Here is a 27,191-nt window from a genome sequence, read left to right as displayed (position 1 = left end):
CTTGGAAAGCTGAAGTCCAGAACTGTGTGTGGTGAGATATTATGGAGAAAAAAAAAATACTCCACTTCTTTTAGGGGTGAAGGAAATGTGCATCGAACTGCAATCCTGAAATTCTCACACAGATTGAGTTTTTTTTTGTCTGATGCACTTGCAATTTATACACAGGCTGTATGGGTTCTTGCTCAGATCTCTTCATAGCTGATACGCACAGCTAACTGGCACTCCACTTAATGCATCTTTTTAGCTTAGGCTATGTGGTTTGTATTAGTGACATATTTTAGCACAATATTACCACATATTCGTCGTAACTATTGTGGTAGGTGATGTATGCCATCTAAGCAGTTGTTTCAAAAAGCTGGACTACTCCAGCTCTAACAATGACGCTGCGCTACAGCCATGACGCGCTTCCGCTTCCTTAACCGGAAATGAGGCCCACCCCCTGTGCGACACCATAACACTTCCGCACAGTTTTCAGGCAAGTACGTTCCCTTGTCCTTATTACCATTGCATTTAGTACTTTAGTGTAATCAGATTTCACCAGATCGACGTCAAAGAAACACATGAAACAATATCAGTTCGTGCACAGAGTGACGCACATTAGAGAATTTTCTACCGCTATTATTGTAAGTAGGAGTATGTTGACTTTGTGAACTAGCTGCATAGTTTATACTGCGCGTACAGAAGCTGCATTTTAAATCGCTGTTTTAATGTGTACACCGTGTTCAAAATAATAACCTAGCAATTTACGTATTATATAGATGATGTTTTCTCCAGTCCCATTTATGGTAGCGATTACGATTGACCGTGTATTGTAAACTTGTCAAAAGTACTTTTCCAAGTTGCACTCTCGAAGTCGACATCTTGTTTACTGCGCTTGTAACGGGTTATGGCGCGGCGACAGGTTCACCCGGCGCCCGCAACATGCCCGCCCTGCTGGAGAGACCGAAGCTGTCCAACGCCATGGCCCGGGCGCTGCACAAGCATATTATGAGAGAGAGGGAACGCAAGAGGCAGGGTGAGGCAGCCGTGAAAATTAAGTAAAGTTAAGCAGTGAAATTTTAAACAATACCAGCCGTCCATATTTATAGTTTCTGTCTTTAAAAAAAAAAAACTCGTTTTGTGCAAAAGAAAGCATCCATCCATTGCTTTTCTCTGCATCCTGCTAGCAGTAGCGATTCATTGAGCCCCCTTACCTTCATGTTTTCATGCACTGCCACAGAGGAGGAGGAGGTGGATAAGATGATGGAACAGAAACTGAAGGAAGAAGAAGAGAGGAAGAGGAAAAAAGAAATGGAGGAGAGGATGTCCCTGGAAGAGACTAAGGAGCAGGTGTGATGTGTGCCACGTCCATGTTTAAAAAAGCAGAAATTTGATTGGTGTACAACCTCTTTCCCCCCTGTGCCATCCTCGCCTGCTCATTAACCCTCGCTCTACCACCCATCTGCCGTCACCTCCCAGATCATGAAGATGGAGGAAAAGCTACAGGGCCTGCAGGAGGAGAAGCACCAGCTGTTCCTGCAGCTCAAGAAGGTGCTTCACGAGGAGGAGAAGCGGCGTAGGAAGGAGCAGAGGTGAGGAGGCGGCCTTGACCCAGAGAGACGCCATGGTTTAGGGAGGCTGCTCAGATACATGCACAGAGTCAGGGCTCACGGTGCACTTTTGTTCTGAAATCGGAGTAAAATGTAATTATTCTGCTTAAAATAAGTCACATACGGCATCACATTTATCTTGTGCTTTTCTAAAGGCTGTAAAGGAAGTGCTTCTGTAAGGAAGTGCCAGGACACAGACAGGCAGTGTGGTGAGGTGTGGGTGTTGTGTGTGTGTGTGTGTGGTGTGTGGTGTGTGTGGTGTGTGTGGGTGTGTGTGGGTGGGGGGGGGGGGGGGGGGGGGGGTTATATCGCCTGCAAAGTCAACTGCCGGACCCTCATCAGTCACTGCCCAAAGTTCCAGAAGGATGTTCAGAAGGATCTACAGTCGGGTCAACGGCTTCTGTTTCCATCAGTAACCCCCTCACGCTCCCAACATGTGCTCTTAGCCACTCCCCCCCCCAAACCTCACCCCAGTGTACATTTGTAAAGATCCTGTCCCCCTCTCGTCCCCACAGCGACATGACGACGCTGACCCCGACCAACTACCAGCCCAGCATGACTATGCACTCGGGGCAACACCTTCTCAGCATCCAAGGCGAGCTGGGTGCCCCGCCGTCTTCCATACTATTTTCAGACCGTCGCCGTGGTTACATTCAGGCCCGGATATGCATTTGTATCGCTTCTACTGCAGTTGTGTGTGTCTGACAGCAGACTCATTCCTGTGCAGTCATCATTTTATTCCATGCCCTTACCCATTATTCCGTCCTCCCTATTATTTCCTTCCAATCGCCTTCTCCGTTTTAGGCAGCTCAGCCATCACGGCCGCTCGGCCCGCTCTGCTTGGGGACCGCAGTAAGCAGCTGTTCCAGCCACCGGTTCTTCCTGAGTAGGGGAGGGGCGAGGCGTACCTGTTCGCTGTGAGCGTCCGTCACTGGGGCCCGTCAGCTGACAGGGGTGTCCCTTCCAGGCCCAGGCCGGCTTCGGTGCCAGCAGCTCAGAGCATGGCCAGTACGCGGCCGGACAGGCGGCACACGGGCCGTACGGGGTGAGCCAGCCCCAGCACGTGCCTCCCTACAACCCTGGGCAGCCCGTCTCCGCCAGCTACACCGGAGGCTCCCAGCTCAGAGGTGTGCCCATGTCTCGCCAAGTGTCCCTGTGCCCTGTGCTTCCTGCCTTGGGTTGGTGGCGGTGTGTCGCCCTCTGACGCTCTCTCCCCTCACCTGGGCAGGTGCGGCAGCCTTCCAGGCTATGCAGTATCTCCCTCACCAGCCTCAGGCCTACGCCGTGCACGGCCACTTCCCCTCACAGCCGGGTACGTCTCTCTCTGTCTGTGTGTGTCACAAGTGAAACATATATATACACACACACACACCCGTAAAGGGAACCGATTTTTTTGCTGACACGCTTCTGATTCGCTTCTTGGCTCTTTAACCAATGTGTACCTGTAGCTCTGAACAGGAGCAGGTATTTAGAGGCAGCCGGTCTCCCCCCCCCCCCCCCCCACACAGTACCCCACCGGCCCCTCTCTGACCCTCCTCTCTTCGCAGGCTTCATCCCCAGTGCTGGTATCCCCCTGCAGAAGCAGCTGGAGCATGCCAACCAGCAGTCTGGCTTCACCGACTCGGTCAGGACATTCCCTCTGTCTCTCTTTATCTGTCTCTCTTTCCCTCAATGTCTGTCTGTCTTCCTCCTTCCCTGTCTGTCTCTCTCTCTCTCCCTCCCACCGTCTCTATTTCTTCCTCCCCGTCTGTCTCTTTCCCTCTCTGTCTTTCTCTCTCACCTACCTGGTTGTGCCAGCCGTGGTTCCTTAGTGTCAGGTATCAGCGACTTTGCTGCGTGAGTGTGTGTGTGTGTCACAGAGTACCCTGCGGCCCCTGCACCCACAGGCTCTCCACCCCAGCACCGCAGGCCTGATGCCCAGCGGCTCCATCGCGGTGCAGATCCCTCCAGCAAAGGTCAGCCGGCAGTCTGACGCACACACACTCATTCTCACTCACACCGTGGTCACTAACATATCCCCTGCTCTTCTTCCGTGTCCTGTGACAGTCCGGCCTGCCTTACGCCCACCCCCCACGCCCAGTCTCCCCCGGGGGTTTCAGTCACGGGACACCCCCCCAGCAAACACACTCGGTGAGTCCTGCCGGTTCTCTGCCCCACACCCCGGACCAAATCAGGTCCACTGCCACGTTCTGTTGCACTTGAACCGAAGGAAAATAATATATATCAGTGAAGTTTGTCATCATCCAGCCTGTCACACTTGTTTACATTGCGTCTTAAAAATAATGTTAAAATTCCGCAATTCTTACTTATTCTGCTGGGGGGGTGCTAGAGTACTGAATTAATATATCAGAATAGCAGGTGCTAGAAAACACAGCAGCTTGCAAGGACAGATGGGGACAGAGGGGATTAATGGATGCCCAGTGGCACTGAAGAAGCAGAGGGCAGCAGTGCAGCTGCGGGGAAGCACATTCTGACGGGGGATTGCGAGTGTGGGCGGGGGCTCAGGGTTGCGAGTGTGGCGCAGCGGGTCAGGGTGCAGTATCTGCGATCAGAAGGTCGCTGGTTCAAATCCTAGAGTGATCTCCCCGTTGGGTCTTTGAGATTGGCCCTTCACCTAAGTTGCTACAGGGACTGGCTGACTGCGCTATATGATCCATACTTGTATCTTGCTTTGCACACAAGCCCTACTAGATACATTAACAATGTAGGATTACATTACATTTACAAAATGTATTATCACCCTACCACATATACAGTGGCAGTCAAAAATTTGTACGTGCCAAGCCGCTTACAAAAGTGGAGCGATAGTGTCGCGTCACATGACCTGGTCACATGACCTGGTCACATGACCTGGTCACATGACCTGGTCACATGACCTGGTCACATGACCTGGTCACAGTAGAGATGGGTTTTGGAGGAGTTTGACCAGAGTGTGAAGGTGTGAAGTGGCCAATGAGTGGTCAGCATATATGTGGGACCCCCTTCAGGACAGCTGGAAAAGCATCCCAGGAGGTCACCTCATGAAACTGGTGTAGAGGAGACAGTAGGGTGGTCCAGTCTCTGGGCCAATGGAGGTTTTACTATAAGGGCCTTACTCAAGGGCCCAATGGTGGGATCAGTCAACTGATGATGGGATTTGAACCAGAGTCCCGACCCAGAGCTGCCCCCCCCGTACAATTTTTTTTTTTTATCCTTTTTTCCCCCCCTCCATGCATAATTCCATATGTTGTTTTATAGCTTTAATCTCACTATAGTTATTCTAAAGTGTAGAGAAGAGTGCAGACAAACCTTTCTATGGAAAGGTGTGTCCAAAGTTTTGACTGGCGCTGTAGTTCAGCCCACTTGAGGTTGGATCGGGCACAACATGGCTCGTGCAGAGAAGTAAGTTTGACAGTGCAAAGCTGAACGCATGCTAGCAGGATTCGTCATGACGACACTTCCAGCAATTTCCTCTGCTTCCCTGCCATAGGCTACTTTCCAAGGTTCACCACAGCCTGCACCTCGCCACGCCTACCTGTCCCACAGCCAGTCAGCACAGAGGTTCTATCACCACAGCAAGTAATCAATCGACCTATGAGGGAGACGGCACCCGAGCCATCATCCGTCTACAGGGGGTCGTGGCTGAACAGCTGATCGAGTGCCGCTTTCCATGTTTTTGCTTTAAGTAGTGATGAGGGCTAAGGATGAGAATGGACAGGATTCTGATCTCTGGTCAGATCCCTGCTCAGCTATCTTGTATGAAGTTCACAAGTTCCATGTTGGCTGGTGTGTAAATACTAATAGTACATATTGCTGTATTTTTAGGATTTTAAAGATGAGAACACTTAAGTTTTCTGGAAACTGGCAAGGATTTAACTTTTGTGTGTAAATAGAAATCTAAAGAATGGATGACTTTTCTCCTTGCATTTTCATGGTAACCTGTACATCCTTCCCTGTCGACGGCTTTATTTGAAATATAAATTAATCTACACTTTGTATTATGTGAATTCAGACTCCACTAGACGACAGACTCCACTGGTAAAGTTTATTTTCTGAGATTAAACAGATGTGCATCCTACAAAAATAAAAGAATCGCGTAACAAAAGCAGGTCTGCAGTGTGTGCTTGGCTCCTCCGGGGGGGGGGGGGGGGGGGGGGCGTCATCACAGTGACCTCTGCTCCAGACTCCCCTCGCGTCCACTGGGGCTTGCCGAGGCGGCACGCGCAGACTGCTGGAGGAGGGCGGGTGGGCTGACAGCAGCGAATCTTCGGAAACAGGGACGTCCCTCCCCTCCCCATCCGGCAGTGCCCATCTCGTTTCCCCGGGTTACCAGTCCTGCCACTATGTATCTTTGAAGTTTTAGTACTTATTTAACGTACGTGACCGTGATGCAAGTGGATTAAAAGATGCTTGCGGGGAACAGGAGGAGATGTTTCACTTGTGTAGCAACAATGAGCTCAAGTTACATTCTGATCCTTTATCGCCCAATCTTAGCGTTACTTTGCGATACTAGAAGGGCTACCTCAACGCCCACTTGTGGCATTGGGAGTTATATTCTATACAAATCTCTATATCTGCATCCATGGGGGAAGTGGTTCTAACACAGCAGCAGCATAAATCCCAGCCAGTGGACCTCCTTTGGCTGTCTGGACCACAGCAAAACCATGCAGCATGTGAAGGGTTAACATTTCCAGATTTCAGCAGTTTTGTTCCCCATAATATTGATAAAAAAAAAAAAAAAAACATTTTCTAGGATTTGCAATCGAAAGAGTCAGCTATGCTGATATCTGAACAGGTGATGCTCGTCGCCAAAAGTGGTAGGAGAAGCTTCCGGAAGGTGTGGCCGGTCGTCTCCCGGCACCTTTAGGTGGCGGTTCTGGCGCCAGGTCGTCCTCGGGTCAAACGTAAACCAAACGGATCAGCGTGGAAAGCCGAGCAAAGTTGTTAACTTGGTGCAAAGTTAACAATTGGAAATGCAGAGGATACGGGTGGGGCCGCGATGTGACGTGTTGAGCTGCTCCGGGGCATGGTGAGCAGACAAACGCCTCGTTATAATCACACAATAAATACGCAGTTGACCTGCTGTGAGGCTGACGCGCGCGAGATCTTGTCCACGACTGGAAACGACTGGCAGATTTTACACTCTGACAGGACACCCTTCGGGCGTGAACTGTACACGGAGAGGCCGCGTTACAGGCCGCTCCGTGCCAGAGGCAGCGAGGAGATCACACAAAATCGCAGATACTGTCGCTAACAGCAAGACTTGGCAAATTACACCCGCCAGTCCATTGACCCTCTACTACCGTTACGCTGCACGACTCATTTTTGTCATTACGAACGTGACAAAAATCCCGAAAGGCGAGGTAAAGGCATCTAAGCTCCGAGAGGCACCGTGATTTTTAATTTTATTTTTTTGCTCCGCCTCAGACGGAGATCAATGGGCACCGTCCGCATCATCTAATGAAGCCCGAGGGACAGCAGCGAATGGCCAATCGATAAGCTGCAATGCTGCAGCCGAGTCAGGAACCTGCCAATCATTTTTTGTGAGGGGGGCGGGGTTAGCAGTGGGCACGGTCAGCCATGCGGACTCGGAAAAATTAAACTGCGGCGCGACACGGGGTGCTGTGAATCGGCGTTTTAATTTCCTTACTGTGAAATTCTCAAAACTTAATATTCAATGTATTGTTGCTGGTATTCATACAAAAAGTGTTTCTTTTTAACAAGATTTTTGCTAAACAAAGACCAGTCTAGCTGCATATGACTTACAATGTATGGTTAAAATGATGGAAAAACTGATGGTACTCCTTAGATACTCCTACCCTTAATACTCACTGTGATACTCGCAATCCCTAAACAAGTATTAGATACACAAGGGATGGAAGGGGCTACAGAATGATCCGGAAAGTAACACAGAGGAACAATATTAAACACGGGAGAGAGGCTGACATGAGATATAAAAGCCCTTAAAACCAGCCAGGAAAAACCTTTCTGTAATCCTACCGGAAACGTCTGCCATCGCCAAGGTGGCGCATTTTGAAAACATCGATCCCCTTCATGCCCGTATTTGGTGAATTACATGAATAGATGCTCTACATTACGGTATATATGCATATATTTTCTGTTTACAGCTTCCAATTTTATTCTGAATACATGTCCTACGTTTTTTTTGTTTTTTTTAATACCTAAAAAGGTAGAAGGCAGAGAGATAGAGAGAGAGTGATGAGATGATGAAGAGGAGGACTCTTATTCCCTCTCTTCTCATCTGGTCCGGGCTGCTTCACCGCACCCTAAAGACGGTCGGGGGACAGTGGGTTAGGGGGGGGGGGGAGAACAGATCGGGCTGGGCGACTTCATTGACCAGACCGGCTAGACAGGGTCCAGCCCACTGGTCGCAGGGATGTCACCACAGATACTAGGGGGGCGGGGAATGTGGGTTTTTAGGGTTCCCCCCCCATCATAAACACAAACCTGCAAAGAACACATGGAAAGCATGGACCCTCTTCTGCCCCAATGTGGGATGTTTGTAAAAAAAAAAAAAAAAAAGTACTGTTACTAAATCCAATGACCCATTAGCATGAGCAGTGTTGGGCAGTTCAGGTCAAGAAACTTCAAATCCAGCCCAAGATTTTGTTCCTACCAACCAGTTGAGCATAGAGAATCAAAGAGTACTTAACTGGTTGGTAGGAACAAAATCTTGGTCTGGATTTGAAATTTCTGGACCTGAACTGCCTGGCACTGAGCACGAGGTGGTTCGTGTTCTACACCTTCGTCTGTAATTATCAATAGCTGACACGGTCTAGACAGGAGAACGTATCAGGTTGGAAGTCCTGAGACAGGAACGGCCGCACTATCTACACAGATTATTGTGCTGGAGCCCTGACGGAGGTGCGCACACACGGATTATTGTGGCGAGGCCCTGATGGAGGTGCGCACACACAGATTATTGTGGCGAGGCCCTGATGAAGGTGCGCACACACAGATTATTGTGGCGAGGCCCTGATGGAGGTGCGCACACACAGATTATTGTGGTGAGGCCCTGATGGAGGTGCGCACACACAGATTATTGTGGCGAGGCCCTGACGGAGGTGCGTGCACACGGATTATTGTGGCGAGGCCCTGACGGAGGTGCGCGCACACGGATTATTGTGGTGAGGCCCTGACGGAGGTGCGCGCACACGGATTATTGTGGTGAGGCCCTGACGGAGGTGCGCGCACACGGATTATTGTGGTGAGGCCCTGACGGAGGTGCGCGCACACAGATTATTGTGGTGAGGCCCTGACGGAGGTGCGCGCACACAGATTATTGTGGTGAGGCCCTGACGGAGGTGCGCGCACACAGATTATTGTGGTGAGGCCCTGACGGAGGTGCGCGCACAGAGATTATTGTGGTGAGGCCCTGATGGAGGTGCGCGCACACGGATTATTGTGGCGAGGCCCTGACGGAGGTGCGCACACACAGATTATTGTGGCGAGGCCCTGACGGAGGTGCGCGCACAGAGATTATTGTGGTGAGGCCCTGACGGAGGTGCGCGCACACGGATTATTGTGGCGAGGCCCTGACGGAGGTGCGCGCACACGGATTATTGTGGCGAGGCCCTGACGGAGGTGCGCACACACAGATTATTGTGGCGAGGCCCTGACGGAGGTGCGCGCACAGAGATTATTGTGGTGAGGCCCTGACGGAGGTGCGCGCACAGAGATTATTGTGGTGAGGCCCTGACGGAGGTGCGCGCACATGGATTATTGTGGCGAGGCCCTGACGGAGGTGCGCACACACAGATTATTGTGGCGAAGCCCTGACGGAGGTGCGCGCACACGGATTATTGTGGCGAGGCCCTGACGGAGGTGCGCGCACACGGATTATTGTGGCGAGGCCCTGACGGAGGTGCACACACACAGATTATTGTGGCGAGGCCCTGACGGAGGTGCACACACACAGATTATTGTGGCGAGGCCCTGACGGAGGTGCGCACACACAGATTATTGTGGCGAGGCCCTGACGGAGGTGCGCACACACAGATTATTGTGGCGAGGCCCTGACGGAGGTGCGCGCACACGGATTATTGTGGCGAGGCCCTGACGGAGGTGCGCGCACACGGATCTGAGCCACTGCGAAGAGGCCGGCCGCTGCCTTACCTTTACTTGAGTACGGACTTGACGGCCACGGCGCACTCCTCATTCATGGCGGAAAGGACGCTGATCTGCCAGGGATGTAACAAGAGGCTGGTGAGGTTCGGGGAAAGGGGGAGAGAGGGGGGGGGGGGGGGAGCAGGAGCAACGGGCCCCGTCATAACGGAACTGACCAGGATCTCCTCGCCGGCCTCAAACTTGGCCTCGATCTCCTTGCCCAAGTCTCCTTCGGGCATCTTAAGGTCCTCCCGCACCTCACCATTGTCCTGAAGCAGAGACAGGTAGCCGTCCTGGATGCCGATCAGCTAGGGGTGAGAGTGGGACACCGAACACAGTCAGATGGAAGAAGATAGAAACAGGCCTCCCCCCCTACACACACACACACACACACACCCCACCACTCCATTTTCTTCATATCCCAGAACGCACCTGGTACTCCATCCTCTTGATGTTGGGAACATCCATGTTGTGTGTAGAGGGACAGATGTCCTCATACTTCTTGCCTGAGAAGATGTCAATGCCGACCATGTGGACCTGTCCAGAGGAACCACACGCTGAAGATGCAGGAGATCACTGACGATTCCTGAGCAGCCGCGCGGCTGCGATGCAACAACGCGAGCATCTGAACCCGCCCCCGCCCACCTTGGCGTGACCGTGCTTGCCCGTCTTGGAGGTGGACATCTCTACGATCTTGCACGGCCGCCCCTTCAGCAAGACGTAGCCGTTCTTGCGCAGGGCGGAGCACTGCATGGGGAAGGTGGTGGACGCCCCCGCATCGCCCGTCTGGAAGTCCAGATCTGCGTCGGCCATGTCGATGCTGGCAAACGGCACACGTCAACATGTGAATGGTGAGGACCTGGCTGAGGACCACAATGGAGCCACGCGGCACTGCAGCCCCCTGGCCCGCAATTAAGCTTTCATGCGCCAGACAGTAAGATTAAAACAAAACCCGCATTTTCATCGCATGAGAACCTAGAATTTAAAATAACAGAACACCACATTGCACGGGTACCGACTCCATTGGTCACTATGCGCTGCTATTCACAGGAATTCATGCAGCACAATGGCGAGGGAGGGCAGGCAAACTCTGGCAGGGCACAGGAGCACCATACGGGGGCGCTCCGTCATCCCAGCGCCAGATTCACAACGTGCCCTGAGCAAGAGTTAGCATGTCACTGCAAGTCCTCACAATACTAAAGGCCTGTGACCTCGTGGGTGGGAGGGAGAAATGAGTAAGAGAAATGCGTGTAGAAGTGGGTAGGACGGACCATAAAAATACGAATCAAAATATTAGAAAAATAGAATCAGAATAAAATATATATACACACACAATTACATATTACAGACTACAAATATTAAAAGTATTAAAGGTAAAGCTGTTACAACTCATAAAAAGAGGATAACTGAACGTTTTATGCAAAACGACGGCTGATCTATTAGTGCCCGCAGCGTTAGTTACAATTAACCGGTTATTCGGCTTACTCACGTGTCTTAACTACCTTAACCCTTGTAAACCCCACTAATACACGGCTGATCATGTGCCAGAAACACCGGGAACATATAAAGTCAGCTTCACCATGGCGTTTAAGGGGGATCCAACGGGAGAAAATCATTTGAATCCATGGCCGGTCTCGGGCCATCTCGGGAAATTATGGGAAAACACGCGCAGGATGCTACCCCCCCGGGATCCCGGACCGACCGGCTCGTATCCACAAGCGCATTTTGTGGGAGGAGACAGCAGCTTATTTACCGGACATCCCCCCCCCCGCATCTCCCCTAAACCGGACCTGGACCGAGGCCCGCCGGCGTGGCCGGATAGCAGTGATACGGGATAATGACCATATTTTATACAGAACATACATTAAAGTGTGCGTGCAAAGTAGAAAACGCACTTCCATTATAGGCATACGTATGCAATGATTCTACACTGTTAATTGCTTTTTGCATGAGTGTGAATGACTGGTTGGGGATAGGCAGGCTGAGATTTATAACTGCGATCAGTAGGATTCAGGGCCGCTCGGCCTCACAGGGAGACTAACACCCGTAAATGCGTACTCTGCTACAAGCTCCACCAAACGAATATCGTCCACTTTAAAAATCAATGCAAAATGCTGGTCAATGCAATGCAATGACATGACAGTTTAAAGTATCCAAGCGAGGCTGGGGGGCTCACGATCGGCTGCATCTCCCGAGGTTTTAATAAAACACTCACCTCGGCCACTCGCCTTCTCTTAGTTAAGCGCGTCTCCGGCCGGACAGCCCCGCTTCGGACGACTACAGATCCAGCTTCCTCCTCTTTTTCCCCGCACACCCGGCCGTCCCTCCTCGCCTCACTGCGTCGATCCAGCGATGCCTCTTGCCTCTTTCTTCCCAGCGCCTCTCCCGTCGCTTTTCCGGCGGCGTTGGGCGTTATTTAACGGCGTCGCTCTTTCTTCAGCTCCCTTAACATTAAGCGCCCACAGATCCCGAAAGGAAGGATTTTTCCCCACTGTGACACTTTCCCCAACTGCGCAGGCGCGTTCACCTCTCCATCCTGACACTCATTGGATGGCGGGAGCGCGTTTGGGATACCGGGCACGAGCCTTTGCACTACTTTCACTCTTTCATTATATGCCTAATTCCTAGTCACCTTCTGTATTAAAAAGGTGTTTTTTGCTCTCCCAGTGGAGAGTGCTCTTCCGGGGAATTTTGCCCATTGTGTCTTGATCTGGTCGGTGCGGGACCGGCGCGTTCGCGGAGGGGGGGGCCCATTCATTCAGCACCGGCCCACGCCGAGCGCTTACAAAACGGGGGGATTTTTCACTTGCGGTCCTGTGAAGTGAAGTCAGTGGTTTATTTAAAGCTACCGGACTCCCATAACCATAGCTTATATGAGGTTGCGTTTTCAGGAGGCGTTCCGGTGACCTTGATTTAAAGAAAACATTTTTTTAACAAAAAAACCCGTATTCTACAGATTTAGCATCACTGTGTGCGGATGACTTATTCTTTTCCTAGTTTTATAAATCGAAACATTGAATTATTTAGTAGATACACGTTTATTTGATAGCTTTATTTACTGATCAAATACAACTCTGAAAGTATTATTCAGAATAAGAAGTGTTTGAAATGACCGAATCGCAATGAAATTTTACAGACAGCCACCCTTAAATAGGCAACAACCAGTATAGAGTATGCCTGTATGATCCAGAAACTGCACATATCAGAGAAATCAATATGTTAATGACGGTGTTACATAACAGTACAGTAGTGTAAAAAAATAAATTCACCAGGCAAGTGCCAGATCATCACTGCTGCCCCTGGTTGGGTAGGGAGACCGAGCAACCAGACTGGATTTTGGACTGTTCCGTGATCCGTGACTGGGGGTGCCTGCAAAGGAATACGAATCAAGCAGAGAGCTTTAAAAACACTTCCACTCTGGAGAGTGACATGCTTTCATTTTTGGAAAGCGGCAACCTTATGGAAGTATGGAACTGCAAATATAACGACGGGCATTGTCTGCCTTTTACGTGTATTGACTCGAGGACCTGCTGGCTGGACGGCGTGCCGGATCGCGTTGGAGATCCCCGCACAAAAACCTGCACACACACACCGGCCCTTTGTGGGTAAGATTGGCCACCCCTGCTGTGAATCATAGCGTCGTTGTCGCTTCTGTGCCTATGGAACAATTGCGCCCTCTGTCTTGGAACCAGGTGAAGCATCACTCAGAAGCAGTCCCTTGGCTGTCCTCTGAAAACGCTGGGGAGGGGGACGCAGCCGATTGGATGAGATGGCCTGTGAGTACAGTGCAGCGGCTGTTCCCTCAGGATTGAGCAAGCCTGTGGTTCTGTGGAAAATACCTACTTTTCCGAACAGGCAGATTGAGCTGACTCCTAGCAATGCCATTGATGTGTGATGTCACTATCCGTGATGCTAGATTATGAAATATGTCTCTTTGGAGGGAATGTGTGAACTGGCCAGTTCAGTGATTTTTATTTTGAGTCACATGAAGCAATCTAACGTGCTGGATCATTTTATTTCTGAGAATGAAGTGTGTTTTTTTAAAGAGAGATATAAAACACGTGGCACTAAAGTAAAACAGTAGGAGACTTAAAAAGAGTGAAAAATATCTCTTGATTTTTACTAATCTCTCATTCCACTCTCTCTCTCCCTCCCCATCAGTTACCTACTCGGTTCACGTAGAAGAAAAGTGAAACTCTGTGGTCTATCAGGAGTGGATGTCATTGGTGGAGTAGAAACTCCCTCCGAACGCTGGTGGCGTCTGTGTAGGCAGCTGCACCTTGGGGCTGCTTTCCCGCCCAGTGAAGTTCCCCAAATTTTCCCTTTGGCGCCCTTTTGTCAGCCTAGTTCCGCATATGGCGAAGATGGAGCACGTCAAGGCTGTGTCCCGCTTTTCAGAAACACAGCCTGCTTCTTCAGACACCACCCATTTCATTGTGAAAGTGTGTCAGCCTGCTTGAAACTGTACTGCCCTCTCCTCCGTGAACAATTCTGCGCTTTCAGTCTGAGTGTCACACCTTCTGTCGTAACTTTAAAGGTACACGGATGGGGTGAATTAAGGGGAGGGGTGATATTGTAAATAAAGGGGAGGGGGGGGGCTCTGAAGTGAATAATAGAACCATCAGTTGTGCTGGTTCACATCAACTAGGGGGTGGGGAAGTACTGCGGTCATGTGACACCGAGAGAGCGAGAGCTTAGGGTGACGGACTGCAACAAAAAAAATGACAGAATGAATGAGGTTATGTGGAACATGCACACTCAAGACGGGAGGGAAAATTGACAGTATTAGCAAAAAAAAACAAAACTCAGAGAAAACAGAAGACTGACCGTGAGTCGCCAACCGAGAACGCCTGACAATCTATCAGTCGGTGGGACATGGCAGGACGGAAGCTGAGCGCGCTGTCAGCCAGTACGGGGCGGGTGAGAGGGGAAGAGCCAGAGAGAGAGAGCGAGAGAGAGAGAGAGAGAGAGAGCGAGCGGGAGGACACAGAAGCCAGAGCCCGCTGAATTTAACTTATCTGCCACTTCCGTGACACTGATGATGCGTACTTTTAAATAAATTGAGATAAGAAAAAAATAATAACTAGACTGACGAGAGACAGCAAAAAAGACCCGAGGATACGAAGGAGATCTTCTGTCGGATGTGGAGGGTGGTGCTGCTGAAACTACCGGCCAACATAAATGAATCACTAAATCGGCATCTGACTTTGGGATGAGGACTGCTCTGCCTGTTGGTATCGGTGGTTCGTTTGTTCGTTTATATTATGTTACCTCATTATTTAGGAATTAACACCCCTTTTAAGCTTTACTGGTGTGTAAACGACTGTCGTTTTATTCTACCCACATGTACTGCCTCTTAGCTGTACCGTGACTTAAGTTTGTTTGATAGCTAATGCTACACAAACACCTCTGCTCTGCCCCCAACCAGAGCGTACCTGGGGCACCACAAAAGTGGTGTAACTTTCGAAATACCCCCAGTTTGTTTGTTCGTTTCTATTGGTCAACGTTAGCAGGTTTTGTCCTGACGTTTTTCCCTCTAATTTGGTAGCCCCTTACACCGATATGGTATAGCCTCCCCCTTCCGGTTTTGCTTAAGATATTGGGGTAGTCGCTCCATTTTGACCACCTGAAATTCTGAGCAATGGATTCGGATGCGGCACCTTCCAGCTTGTTGTCAAGCGACCAGGTTTTCGAACCCTGTTGCAGAAATGTCTTTGGGGTTTGTAACATCATTGATGACAGGTGGGTGCCTCCATTTTAGAAATAGGGCTGTATTCCTGTACAGCTCGCCCTCTCCTACTACATGCGCATTGCGAAAGTTCGCCGTGAATCGGTTTTCAAACGCATCCCCTTGAATTTTTACCGAGATTCCCTGGAAATTAAAATACATTTTTTTCCTGGAATAGTGCAGGACAGCAGTCTCGTGTTTTGGCAAACAGACATGTGCTTAAGTTGTGGACGTTCGGAACTGAAAATAATTTAAGGTTCCCGGTATTTTATTTTTCCTATTTGGTAGTTATTTTTATCGGGGAAGAATGGCGCAATTTAAAAATGATATGCCTATTATTTGGTCTGCGAGGCCTAGGTAGCATTGGAGTCAGTAAACTCTGTCAGGAGAGCCATTTTATGCTTCAGCTTCAGAGTGAGAAGCACCTCAGCTGCTAATTCACTCTTGCGTGTTTTTCCGTTCTAAATGTAGTCATAGAATCATTAATTTAGTTTAATTATTATGTATTTTTGCAAGATACCGTTATTGTCTTGCCCCTTAACAAAATATGACCTTAATCATCTTAGGTCAATTAACGTTTTTTTTCCCACAATTATTTTTTTCCATCCCAATAATTTCATTTGTATTTCATAATAAAATGTTCCGAATTCTCAAGAATTCAAGACGCATTTGAAACCTTATTCATGGCGTGTAGCGTTTCTGCTATCTGGCGGTCGGTCTCCTTTCCCTTTATAGTTTAAGGTTTGATGGGCTGGAGTGAACATCGTGGCCATGTTGTCTGTATTATAGTTTGCGTCAAAACGACAGGCCGATTGTGGATTTTTCATGACAAGAAATACAGTAATACTTACACAAGATACAATTTCTCAGCCCGGATACTGTGGCCTTTTCATTTGATTCTCAGAAACTTCCTTGGCATCGAATAATAACACCTTAGTTAAAATATTTATAAATGTAAAATATGTGTATGTATGTATCTCTGTATATATGTGCGTGTGTGGAAAACAAAATATGTTGCCAGCATTTAAAATCTTGAGGTTTTATCCTGAATGTTAATCTAAAGAAATCTAGGTATCTGACCCCTGTGTATTATAAGAGACATTCTTGCACGTATATCCCGCCATTTTGTGGCCGCTTGATCTCATACTTTGGGGCTTTTTTCTGCTGTAATACATACGCTATGATGATCGCGCCATTTAGTTGAGCTGTGTTTTTTTCTGTTCAATAAAGGAGTTTTGCATTCAAATTTTGTATTTCCGAGCTGCCATACAGTTGGCCTTGCAGTGTTTCACCCTATCTGAGGTTGGGCTATGATAAACCAGCAAAAAGGAAGAAATTAATCATTGGATAAACTTTTTAAATATTCCTCGCATCTGGGTGCCCAAAGTCCCATAGGTTGTTATAACGTCTAAGGCATTCAATTATGATAATTTCTGATAAAGAAGTTACCATAATTTATAGTGATAATTATCTGTGTATATAAGTGGTAATGATTACCTTTCTCATTTCCAGGGTTGCCGATTCTAACGAATCTGGCGAGACTTTTCAGACTTACGCTCACCGAAGAAATCTTATGGCAAATCTATATTATTCTTTATGAACTTAAAATTAGCTACATCAAAGGTGTAGGGGCAGTTTGCAAACCCAATAAACTATTTACAAGGTAATAAAACTCTTATATACATGGAGATGCACGTGCATACTTGTCTCGAATTGAAAATCTCACGCCAGCCATCTGACCAAACTTGGACAAATCTGCATTTCCGAACATACTGTCGCATTACAATACGCCTGTACTACACGGGCCAGAGCCGCCCTTCAGCTGCTGCTGTGCATCCCGGTCTGTTTGGGGCAGGTTCTTTAGAATCAGTTACATTTGGCAAAGCTCGTAACAACTTCACTGTTTGTAAAACAAAGTCACAACCTCTGCAGATTACGCGTGTAAGAGCAGCGGCTTCTTACTGACAGATTTCGCCCTGTTTATATTAACGAACTTTAGTTTTGCACTGAACTAGGAGGGATATAATGAGAACAATTCTAAGATTAGTAGATAATTTAGGCTTCTGTGCGATTTACCGGCTTCTGTGGTTTGAGGTAGTTTATACGATAATCTGATTTAATGAGGATTCTTGCATGATTATTGATCGGTTGAGTAGTGACGGTCCCTGTTATACTGTAATAACCTGTTAAAAACCGTGTTGTGTGTAGCAACATATTATTCCATTTAGAGTGAAGCTATAATGTATCTAGCAAAGTTTCATAAACCTATGCTAAATTTCCTATGTATTTCTGTCTAAATTTCTACCTTTGAGATTTAAAATAGGTTTGTAAATGTAAATTTTAAATTACAATTAACACCCATGGCTCAGTTTACTTACCTTGACCCCTTGGCCTCTTCGCGCGGCTGTCCACAATGAACTAGTTCTTTTGCCACCGTAATATTAATTTAATCGTTTTATGTGGCCTTACGGACGACTAATAAAATACGATTAACGGATTTTGACACCTCCATATAAGTGAACAACAATTAAAGTTATATTTATAACAATCAGAACATGATCGCGAGCATCAGATTAAGTGTCATTTGGAAAAAAAATGCAACAAAATAAACTTCAAATACTGATTATCAACGCTGATATTCTGTTACTTAATATTGAGTTTTTACACTGAGGAGTTCGATATTTTAATTAATTTGGAAAGAAGTTACGTAATAATAATACTGCCAGAATGTCGATGAAAGCCTTACATTCGTTTTACTATGAATTTCGCATCATAACACTAGTTTCAAAGGGGGTTCGGTTATACGGGAGAATGTTTATAACAGTCAATATGGAAGTAATAATCTCGAATAGTCCCTAAAGTCGTAAATTGTGGTTAGACCTGGGAAACGTTTCATGTGGCTGCGATGCGTGCAAAATGTAGAGGGGCAACACGAAATACTAGTACTATACTTCTTGCGTGGTAACTCAATTTGTCTATCCATAAATATTATATAGGCTTAAGCAATTTATTTATTTCTCATTGCAGCTTAAGGCGACAGTTTGAAGCGCACCAAGGATAAGACAACTAATTTAAAATTATATATATATAAAATTTTACACCGTTTCCTTTTTATTTGCCATTTGAGAATCAATGTCCTGTTGGGTTTAGATAAAGGCAAATGATAAATGGAGATGGGGTATCTTTGAATGGAGCCGTATTAGCAGAAGGAACAGCTGCAGTGACTTAAATTATGCCATTAACAAAATAAACAGCGCTGACTTTTGTCGAGTTTTTCCGCTATGTTATTCTGGTTTCGGAATCTCGTAATGCGTTTTATACCCTCGATCAATTGTAACGAATTAATCACTTGTGTATGACAAGTGGTGCGTTAAGGTCAACGGGGAATTTTTCTTTTTGGGAGCAGGTTTCCTTGGTTTTATTTCTTCATCATATATACCGTCCGACATCTTCCACACCAGTGCTTTCATTCACTAGTGAAGTTCGATGCAGCAGTTAACCTCCTCACCACTGAGGGCGCTGTGTTGTTAACTGCCGGTTATAGTTTGCCGCGCGCGGGATTGAACGTATTTTTCAGGATTTACGACTAAGCAGTTTTGTTGTGCGCGCGTTCTCTAGAACCTACGACAGGCGCGTTTTGAATTCGAAACGAAAATTTTTGATTGGCTTTGCATCTCATTGGATGCCGCAAGTATCCATGTGATCTATTCGCATAACCACGCCCACATTTCCGGCTTGTTTTCGGGGAATCCCCAAAGCATGGTTGGTTTTTCATTGAAAAGGAAAAAAAATATATCAATTCACTTACAAACCTAAAACCACAGTCTTTGGCCCGCCCTCCAGCGAGTGGGGTAGACGCATAAGTGGGCTAGTTGCAGAATTGGTAAGATCTGCTGAATTATTATTTGCACATGAAAATTGATGACCGTGGTTCTTTTTTTTCTTCATCTGGGCCTTTAAAGACGAGATATAATATCTGCAAATAGTTGTTTAATATAAGATATAAGTGTTCACATACAACACACAAAGTAGTGCCTATACGAATGCAGTTCATTTGTTGATTCGCGTTGAAAGACCTCTGACTAGTTTTGGTTAGCTCTGCTCTGTTAGTCACTTGGCTCATACGGAAGAGACAGACGTTCCCACGTACAGCTGGCCGCTCCATTGTTGCCCCGGCGTTGTCGGAGTTTTGCTTGCGGTCCTTCGGCTGATCATCCGAGCGTTTCCACTCCGCATTTGCGATTCTCTAGAAGCGCCGTCCAGCAGCTGCGGGGGCTTCATCTGGTTTGGCGGGGCTGTGTTGGTACGAAAAAATGGCAAGAGCGTTTTACTTTCGTTTTGGCATAGTTACAGCCACTTAATTTCATTGTTTAAAACATTGCAGCTTATACATGTTATTGACCCACCATTGATTATAGTTTTTAATAATCTTATTTGTAAATTTTTAGAGAAAAGGTATGCAGGTCATTGTTATGTGCGGGCTGAATGTAAATTCAACTTGACTTTGAAGTCTGATCGGACGTCAGCTAGCGCGCTAGTTTTTCTTTAAATAAACAGTAGGCCACGTTTAAAACTTACTTTCGTTTCACGGCTTTTTCGTAAATAATAACGCCACGCGACTTTATTTCTGTTGAGGGGAACTGGTGGCGGGGGGGGGGGGTAGGGATTTTACGTTATGGCTTGTTTGCACTTTGCTGTTACACGCAGGATGTCGCTTTACCACCTTATCAGATTAAGCCTTTTAAGTTATTAATGAAATTCGCGAATGTCATTTGAAAAACAATGCCAGGAATTGCCGACATGTCGCATGCACGTAAACATGTTTGTTGTAACCCAAAATGCCGTTCCTGTCATGAAAATGTTTTATTCTTGTATTAGAGCTAACATCTGTGTTGGTGATTCCTCATCCCCCAGATTTGCGCTGCCCCTCTGCCCTTCGTGCTTCTGCAAGCAAATGAGCGCTGCAGACACAGACGTGGGAGATAACATGGCCGAGCAGGACAACCTGCCCTTTAACCAGACTTTCCAGGACCTGTGGAACCTCATGTAAGTATGAGAGCTCCCAAACACCCGCATCAGGCCCTTTAAACTGCAGCGCAACGGGGCCTAACCACTATAAGACGCCACTGAGAAACATCCTGCAAGCTATACCAGTGTTTTGTTTGACTCTATTATTAAAGGCCCTCTTGGAGAGCCGTGCATGCCTGTAGATAGGATTCAAGAGTTTTATTTGTCACGTGCAAGGTGTGCAATGCAAAGTGCAAGGCTAATATCTAAGGAGCAAATGTTACCGATGCCGTTTCTTTGAATAGCGGACCTGATGATCATTTTGCATTCACGCAGTTAACGTTTACCGATATTTTAGGCCGGCGCCGAATGAGAGCGAGCACTGGGAAGACATTGGAAATGTGAGTGTGCTCCGCGCTCGGCCGTCCGGGAGGTTCCACCTCATCACGACGGCTACGTCACCTGAAAAAACAGCCGGCGTAATCTATTAAAAGCCCCTTGCTCCCTGTTCACATTTTCAGAAGAGAATGTGTCTGCGGCTTACACTCCTGGGTGTCGGGCCCTTGTCCCCCACCCCCTCACCAGGCAGGCACTGTGGTTGGCCCTGGGAGCATTTGGGAAACCGGAATGTGGGGGTGGATGGCGATCTGAAGCCTCCTGAAGAGCGTGGGTGGGAGGATATGATGTCCAGCAGGAAGCTTGGCCCGATAATGATCTTTCCACCCACAACTTTTTATTTGGAGTCCTTAACAGGGTTGAGGTAGAAACAGCCCAATCGAATTAAGCTGGAGCACTAACGCGTAACGGTGGTGCCTCTAGGCTTACTCTCTATGTGTCTGGGTACTTATGTTCCATGTTTATCTCGATTAAAAAGTCCACCCAAAATCTGAACGTGGATCCAGAAGCATTTACTCTATCAGGGGATCTGGGTCAGGTTACTGTTGTTTTGTGTTTATTTATTTTGTTATTTCTCTGTGCCGACGTGTAGCTGCTCGACGCTAGCTTTTTCGAGGCTACACCCCCCCAGCCCTCGGTGTCGCCCCCCGAATGCGGGGTGCCCCCCTCCTCCACGGTCCCCACCACCTCCGACTACCCCGGGAGCCTGGACTTCCAGCTGCGCTTCACGCAGTCCAGCACGACCAAGTCTGTCACCAGCACGGTGAGTCGCCATGGCAGCGTGTCCTGCCCCTACCAGTACCACGTCATCATCTGGTTTACGCACCTCCACCCAGGCTGATCTCATCCACCCTTTAATCTCCCACGGCTGTAAAATTCCGATCCATCCCTCTGTTTCGCACAATCTGCATGCCTCGTTCTCCTAAATCTCGCCCATCGCCGTGACGCTGCCGGCGGGTCGAACCAACATTTCGGTAGCTCCTGCTTCTCGTTTAGAGACGGGCAAAAAATTGTGGCCCTGGGTATAGAGAGTCGAACACGCACTGTAACCCAAACCCAATTCTTTAGCTGATCTGATCTGTTTAAATACCTTTTAATCAGAAAAATCTCTCTAAACTTCATCCCAGTTATCTCTATGTAGTCCAACCAACGCAATTTTCATTTTAAATGTGTAGTGAAATTTAAGAGCAGCAGTGAAGGAAAATCGATTTTTTTTTTTCCATAGAAAATGGAGCAACTAGCTTGTTTGCAGGAAACGTATCGTTATTTTTGAATTTTAGTATTTTTAAAGTAATTTTCAAGAGAGGTTTAGCACACTTAGCCCCTTCAGAATCTCGCTGTGTCTCACCGGCGGTTTTCTGGTTGTCCATGCCTTGATGAAGCCATACCTCTGGTTGATCCAGGATCCCCATGGTGAACCTAGACCCCGCTTAGTTTCCTATTGTTCCCGTCTGGCGCGGTCGATCCTGGGGGGGGGATCCTGCTTCGGTGGGAGCCCAGAGACCATCCAGGGCTGGAGCGGCGTGCTGGGAGGGAGCTTCAAGGATCCGTAAGGACGTTTTGGCCTCTTGTATCACTGCTGGTGAGGACGAGCTCGCAGTGCCGGAGTGAGGTGACCCTCAGGCCTGTCCGCTGGGCCCCCACCAGCATTTTGGTACGACCGGCTGCTGCTTATGGGTAATGGACATGATGAGGCATGTCCTCCGGCTGTGTCCGCTCTGCTTTTCTTCCTGGCTGGGAGAGGGTTAACGTGGCCCCGCCCACAGATGACATGTGACTTGCGCTTAGTTCTCATTAGAGTTAAAATTTCTGCTGTGTATGAGTGTAAGTTTCGATTTTGCTCCTGCCTCCACATAGAGTTGATAATTAGTTGGTGGTTAGTAAATTCCCCCATAATGACAATGGACTCTGCATTAAAAAGCCTCACACAGGCCATGTAAAGTTATGAATTATCAAAGGTCGTTGATAAATAATAATAATTCAGCCTGACTTATAGCGCTTCCCAGGCTGTGATTGGATATGTGGGTTCTGGAGCGTGGGGCCCCGTGTGACTCGGTGCTGGTGCCCGTTTGAGCGCCGTGCTGGGAGCCAGAGAAGGCGTTTGCCCACTTGCCCGCCCGCGCCTAAACCGCCAGTCGGACGGGGCATGTTCAGACTTGCTCTTCAGTCTGGGGTGGGGGAGGGGAGCGGGCTCTCTGCTCGCAGCCTGGGCTGGGGGGGGGGGGAGCGGAGGGTACAAAGCCTGATCCCCTCCCTCCTTCCAGAGGATTGTGCGGAGTGGCGATGTAGGTGAGCTTCCTGGCCGGGGTTGCCAGACGAGGCGACGTGGCAACTTCTGGCAACCGCTGAGGGGACTTCCACACTTGTGACTTTTGCCCTGACGGCTACGTTTGCTTTCTCTCCTGACCCGAGGCGCTGTGAGATCATCGCTCTGTATGGCCTGGGGGGGGGGGGGGGGGCGGTGGGGGTGTGTTAATTCTCTCTGGAACTCGCAGTGGCTTTTTCTGGAGAATGAGAATGTGGCATTTATGCGGGGCAAAATGTCGGCGTTGATGTTTTTAATTTCCAGCAGCTGTGAATGCTTCATTAATCATGCAGCGGGTTGTTCCGGATCCTGCCGGCGTTTCCGCTGACCCGCTCGCTCCCGTCCCCCTCCAGTACTCCTCCATCCTGAACAAGCTCTACTGCCAGCTGGCCAAGACGTGTCCGGTGCAGATGCTGGTGAGCCAGCCGCCCCCGTCCGGTTCTGTCCTGCGGGCCACCGCCGTCTACAAGAAGTCGGAGCACGTGGCCGAGGTGGTGCGCCGGTGTCCGCACCATGAACGCGTCCCCGAGAATAACGAAGGTGAGAGCACCCCCTGCTGGTCATATCTCTCTACAACAAAACAAGTCGACTCCAAAAGTTGGCCACTTTGGTCCATCATCAGTTTTGCTCGTTAATTAGTCTTATTCTTTAAAATATAAAATCAGGATAGGATATATGTGATTGGCTCTTGTGTCATTATCCAGTTTTTATGTTTATGCTTGACTTTTAATGTGCATTAATTATTAAACGATAAAGCCTGTACTTCCGTTCTCTGACCGAGCTCATTACCGAGCTCACCTCATCCCTGCATTGCGACACCAGCTCACGCCGAGCCAATCGGGGTGCCCCGCTGACTTTCCCTGTTTCCCAGGCCCCGCCCCCAGGGGTCACCTGATCCGAGTGGAGGGGAGCCAGAGGGCTCAGTACATCGATGACACCAACACCCTCCGGCACAGTGTAGTGGTCCCCTACGAGCCGCCCCAGGTACGCATGTGGTTTGGGGGGGACGCGATCCTGTATCCCCTGGATTCAGCTGCTGTACCTTTAACGTAAAGCATCCTTCACTTTAGCTAAGGGGACTGGTGAAATCATTGTTAACGATCGTCGTGGATCGCGCGAGTTGCCATGGTAACTAATGGATGCCTCCCGCCCCTCCCCCAGGTGGGCTCCGAGTCCACGACCGTCCTGTACAACTACATGTGCAATAGCAGCTGCATGGGGGGCATGAACCGGCGGCCCATCCTCACCATCATCACGCTGGAGAGCCCAGAGTCAGTACCCCCAGTCACCCCCCGCTTCCTGGTCCCCCCTCCCCCGACGCACTCACCATAAAGTTGTCATTACAGTGGCCAGCTGCTGGGACGGCGCAGTTTTGAGGTGCGCGTCTGCGCCTGCCCCGGCCGCGACCGGAAGACCGAAGAGGAGAACTACTCCAAGCTGCAGGAGAACTTGGCGTCCAAGACCAGCGGAGGCACCAAGCGCGGTGAGTGCGGCTGAAACACCCTGATAGTTATTCCGACGGATCCCATCAGGCTGCGTGGTTTTTACGAATGATGACGCTCTTGTGATGGTTACGAAAACCTGAACTCTTGGTGTCTTGCGCCGCCTGCTGGCCAACTCATGTAACTACGAGTAAGCTTCCTTTCCTGCCCCCGTCATGGTGACAATTTCACGGCACTCTTGCAGCCCTTAAGGAACCATCTCAGACCGGCCCCCGGCCTGAGCCCAGCAAGAAGACCAAGTCCAGCTCCAGCAACGAGGAGGAGATCTACACACTGCATGTGAGCAGATCGGGGGCACCGGTGGGTTTTGGGGTCCACGCTCATGCCAGATAACCATGTGCTAACCAACCCCCCCCTTGTTTTTTTTTTTTTTTTGCCAGATCCGTGGTAAGGAACGTTACGAGATGCTGAAGAAGATCAACCAGAGCCTGGAGCTGGGAGATGTGGTTCCCCTTGCGGACCAGGAGAAGTACAGGCAGAAGCTGTGAGTGCCGTGCGTTCTGGGTCTGAGCTCAGACTCCCGTCTCTGCGCAATTCTGGAATTCCCTGTAACGATGCCCCCCCCCCCCCCACCAGGCAATCCAAGACGGCCAAGCGTGAGAAGGAGCGCGAAGCTCCGGAGCCTAAGAGGGGGAAGAAGCTCCTGGTGAAGGAGGAGAAGAGCGATTCGGACTGAGTAGCAGGACTCCGGCCGGCCTGCAGCACTCGCTGGCCTTATGCATCCTTTTAGAGGATTTTACTCTGTAGCGTGACTCTGTTAGTAACTCTGGCTGTTTTTTTATAATTTCTTAAAATCGTTGACTTTGTATTTTTGTATTCCTAGTTCTTTCTTATATTCTAGACGGCCGGGGGGGGGGGAGTGAGCGTTTATTTGTGTATCACTGATACTTCTGTTGCTAATGGAATCTCGGTTATGTTGGGTTTTTGGTTTCTGTATTTTTTTTTTCTTTTTCGTGCTGGAAATAAGGGACCCATTCAGGAAGCTTTTCTCTACACAAAACCGTGTCAACGTTTTATTACTGTAAACGGGGTGAAGCGTCTCCGTTTCCTCTAACGGGTCTCAAGGAAGCTTCCTAAGGTTAATCTCTGTGGCGTCGCACTGGTACCTTGGGTCACATGACGCATGGGCTGGCTCTGTGGGTTCTGGTGCATTGTGGGTAAAGGGGAGGAGCTGGACTCCCTAGTGCGTGAGCCATGCCTGATACTCATGAGTCCCCTCCGCTCCCATTGTGTCTGTAGCTTCTGAGCGGCTCTGGGTCTGTACTCTGTACTTAATAATCAGCACACTGTGGGACAGACTTTGATATGCTTGTAGACTTTTTTTTTATATAAAAAAAACTTGTAGCCTTTATTTTTTTTATCACTTTTAAATGATACAAGCTAAATAAACTTTTTATACGAATTCCCACACCTGCTGGTCTGAATAACGTGAAATGCCGCCGGAGCCCGGCTCCGCTCCGCTCATAGCTAACGATCAATGCATTAATCATGCTGGTTTTTTAATACGAGGTGTGGGTGGTTGCTGAAGGAGGGGGAGATGTCAGGGATGTTAAACTCCAGTCCCGGGGGGGTGGAGCCCTGTGTAGCTTAGTTCTTTCCCTATTTCACCGCAAATGATTCAGCTCAAGAGCGATGTGGTAATTAGCACAAAGAGGTTTTTAATAAGGAGCAATTTTTAATAAGGGATCAGGGAATTAATCTTAGTGGAATACTAGCATTTTTTTTCCCCAAGTTTACTGCATGACGTTGACACTAGGGGTTGTAGTCAAATGCCCTGCAGCCAGCTGGCCTGTCTAAGTCGCCCATTGTTTGTGTCCGTGATGCTGTTTGGGATATTCTACCCCCCATCCCCCCCGGCATAAACAGTGAGATGATGGATGGATGGATCATGCATCAAATCTATTGAATACAGGAGCATTCGGTGAACGAAGTTGCATTAGCTGTCGTTACATTGATTACACATCTCCAAGGCACATTTTCAAGCTCATTCGCGAAGGCAACTAAACTAGGTGCGTATGAGTGTTCGGTGGCACGCAGGTTCAAAGTTTATTGTGGGGAATGTTTATCGGGCGGACAGTCCGTGTGGCATAAAGACGTCAAAGATAAGATAAGAACGAGGAAGGGAAGGACCTGGCACCTGCATCGCTGGCCCTCTCGAACCCGGTTCCCGTCATTAGACTTGGATGTGGTTGCACCCTCAGTGACCTACTGCGTGGCATCAGGGAAGCTGGCAGGATTTTTTCCTCTGTCCTCGTTTGTCCTGCTGTCATGAACAGCTGTGCCCGTTTCCATGATATTGCAGTCTCTCCTACAGAAAGTTTGTTTTTCATGAAGTTTGTTAAGTCTCTGTGCCCACGATCAAAAGATCGGCAGTTTGAGCCCCAGCACAACAGTCACTTGGGCACTTGAGCAAGGCTTTTAATCCCCAGCTCCAGGGGCAGAGCAAGATGGAGTCAGTGAAGAGAAGCATTCCAATGTACCTGTACTTGTGCTAATGGAAGATAAAGGATTTAACATCATTTGTCATTTACATTGTGAATAATCGAAAATCAAAGCTA

At 48.6% G+C, this 27,191-nt stretch overlaps 3 protein-coding genes and 2 long non-coding RNA genes across 10 annotated transcripts; 4 read left to right on the top strand and 1 right to left on the bottom strand.

The window, feature by feature from the left end:
- Window positions 1-490: 490 nt before the first annotated feature.
- gps2 (G protein pathway suppressor 2) lies at window positions 491-5,673 on the top strand. Its single transcript, XM_049001390.1, is given in 12 exon segments — window positions 491-623; window positions 902-1,015; window positions 1,220-1,329; window positions 1,459-1,571; window positions 2,105-2,184; window positions 2,403-2,475; window positions 2,535-2,716; window positions 2,818-2,901; window positions 3,137-3,213; window positions 3,449-3,544; window positions 3,636-3,719; window positions 5,059-5,673. Coding segments are annotated over 11 exon segments (1,086 nt in total). The 5' UTR covers window positions 491-623; window positions 902-921; the 3' UTR covers window positions 5,152-5,673.
- Window positions 5,600-12,222, bottom strand: LOC125724918 (eukaryotic translation initiation factor 5A-1-like). Its single transcript, XM_049001389.1, has 6 exons — window positions 11,911-12,222; window positions 10,341-10,515; window positions 10,128-10,232; window positions 9,872-10,003; window positions 9,705-9,769; window positions 5,600-7,855 (listed from the first exon to the last, which is right to left on the bottom strand). The coding sequence occupies exons 2-5, from the start codon at window positions 10,506-10,508 to the stop codon at window positions 9,707-9,709; spliced, it is 468 nt and encodes a 155-aa protein (XP_048857346.1). The 5' UTR covers window positions 10,509-10,515; window positions 11,911-12,222; the 3' UTR covers window positions 5,600-7,855; window positions 9,705-9,706.
- On the top strand, window positions 8,332-9,666 carry LOC125724921 (uncharacterized). Of its 2 annotated transcripts, none has more exons than XR_007387258.1 (5): window positions 8,332-8,453; window positions 8,974-9,053; window positions 9,174-9,253; window positions 9,374-9,453; window positions 9,614-9,666. It is a non-coding gene; the product is annotated as an uncharacterized LOC125724921 (long non-coding RNA). The 2 variants fall into 2 exon arrangements; XR_007387257.1 differs by lacking the exon at window positions 9,614-9,666 and adding an exon at window positions 9,534-9,601.
- A 429-nt stretch (window positions 12,223-12,651) lies between the features above and the next one.
- LOC125724922 (uncharacterized) lies at window positions 12,652-14,255 on the top strand. The gene is made up of 3 exons (XR_007387259.1): window positions 12,652-13,300; window positions 13,388-13,471; window positions 13,857-14,255. It is a non-coding gene; the product is annotated as an uncharacterized LOC125724922 (long non-coding RNA).
- Window positions 14,256-14,518: 263 nt separating this feature from the next.
- Window positions 14,519-26,043, top strand: tp53 (tumor protein p53). 5 transcript variants are annotated; one of them, XM_049001384.1, is made up of 11 exons: window positions 14,519-15,437; window positions 20,338-20,469; window positions 20,789-20,831; window positions 21,419-21,589; window positions 23,485-23,671; window positions 24,003-24,115; window positions 24,293-24,402; window positions 24,478-24,614; window positions 24,818-24,912; window positions 25,014-25,117; window positions 25,210-26,043. In XM_049001384.1, the coding sequence occupies exons 1-11, from the start codon at window positions 15,337-15,339 to the stop codon at window positions 25,307-25,309; spliced, it is 1,293 nt and encodes a 430-aa protein (XP_048857341.1). In that variant the 5' UTR covers window positions 14,519-15,336; the 3' UTR covers window positions 25,310-26,043. The 5 variants fall into 5 exon arrangements, with proteins under 5 accessions (XP_048857341.1, XP_048857342.1, XP_048857343.1 ...); XM_049001385.1 differs by lacking the exon at window positions 14,519-15,437 and adding an exon at window positions 19,144-19,306; XM_049001386.1 differs by lacking the exon at window positions 14,519-15,437 and adding an exon at window positions 19,586-19,726.
- Window positions 26,044-27,191: the final 1,148 nt, after the last annotated feature.

This window comes from Brienomyrus brachyistius, unplaced genomic scaffold (assembly GCF_023856365.1).
Source record: "Brienomyrus brachyistius isolate T26 unplaced genomic scaffold, BBRACH_0.4 scaffold58, whole genome shotgun sequence".
Lineage (NCBI taxonomy): Eukaryota > Metazoa > Chordata > Actinopteri > Osteoglossiformes > Mormyridae > Brienomyrus > Brienomyrus brachyistius.
Note: the sequence above shows the minus strand (reverse complement) of the source record. Positions and strands in the feature narration are given on the sequence as shown.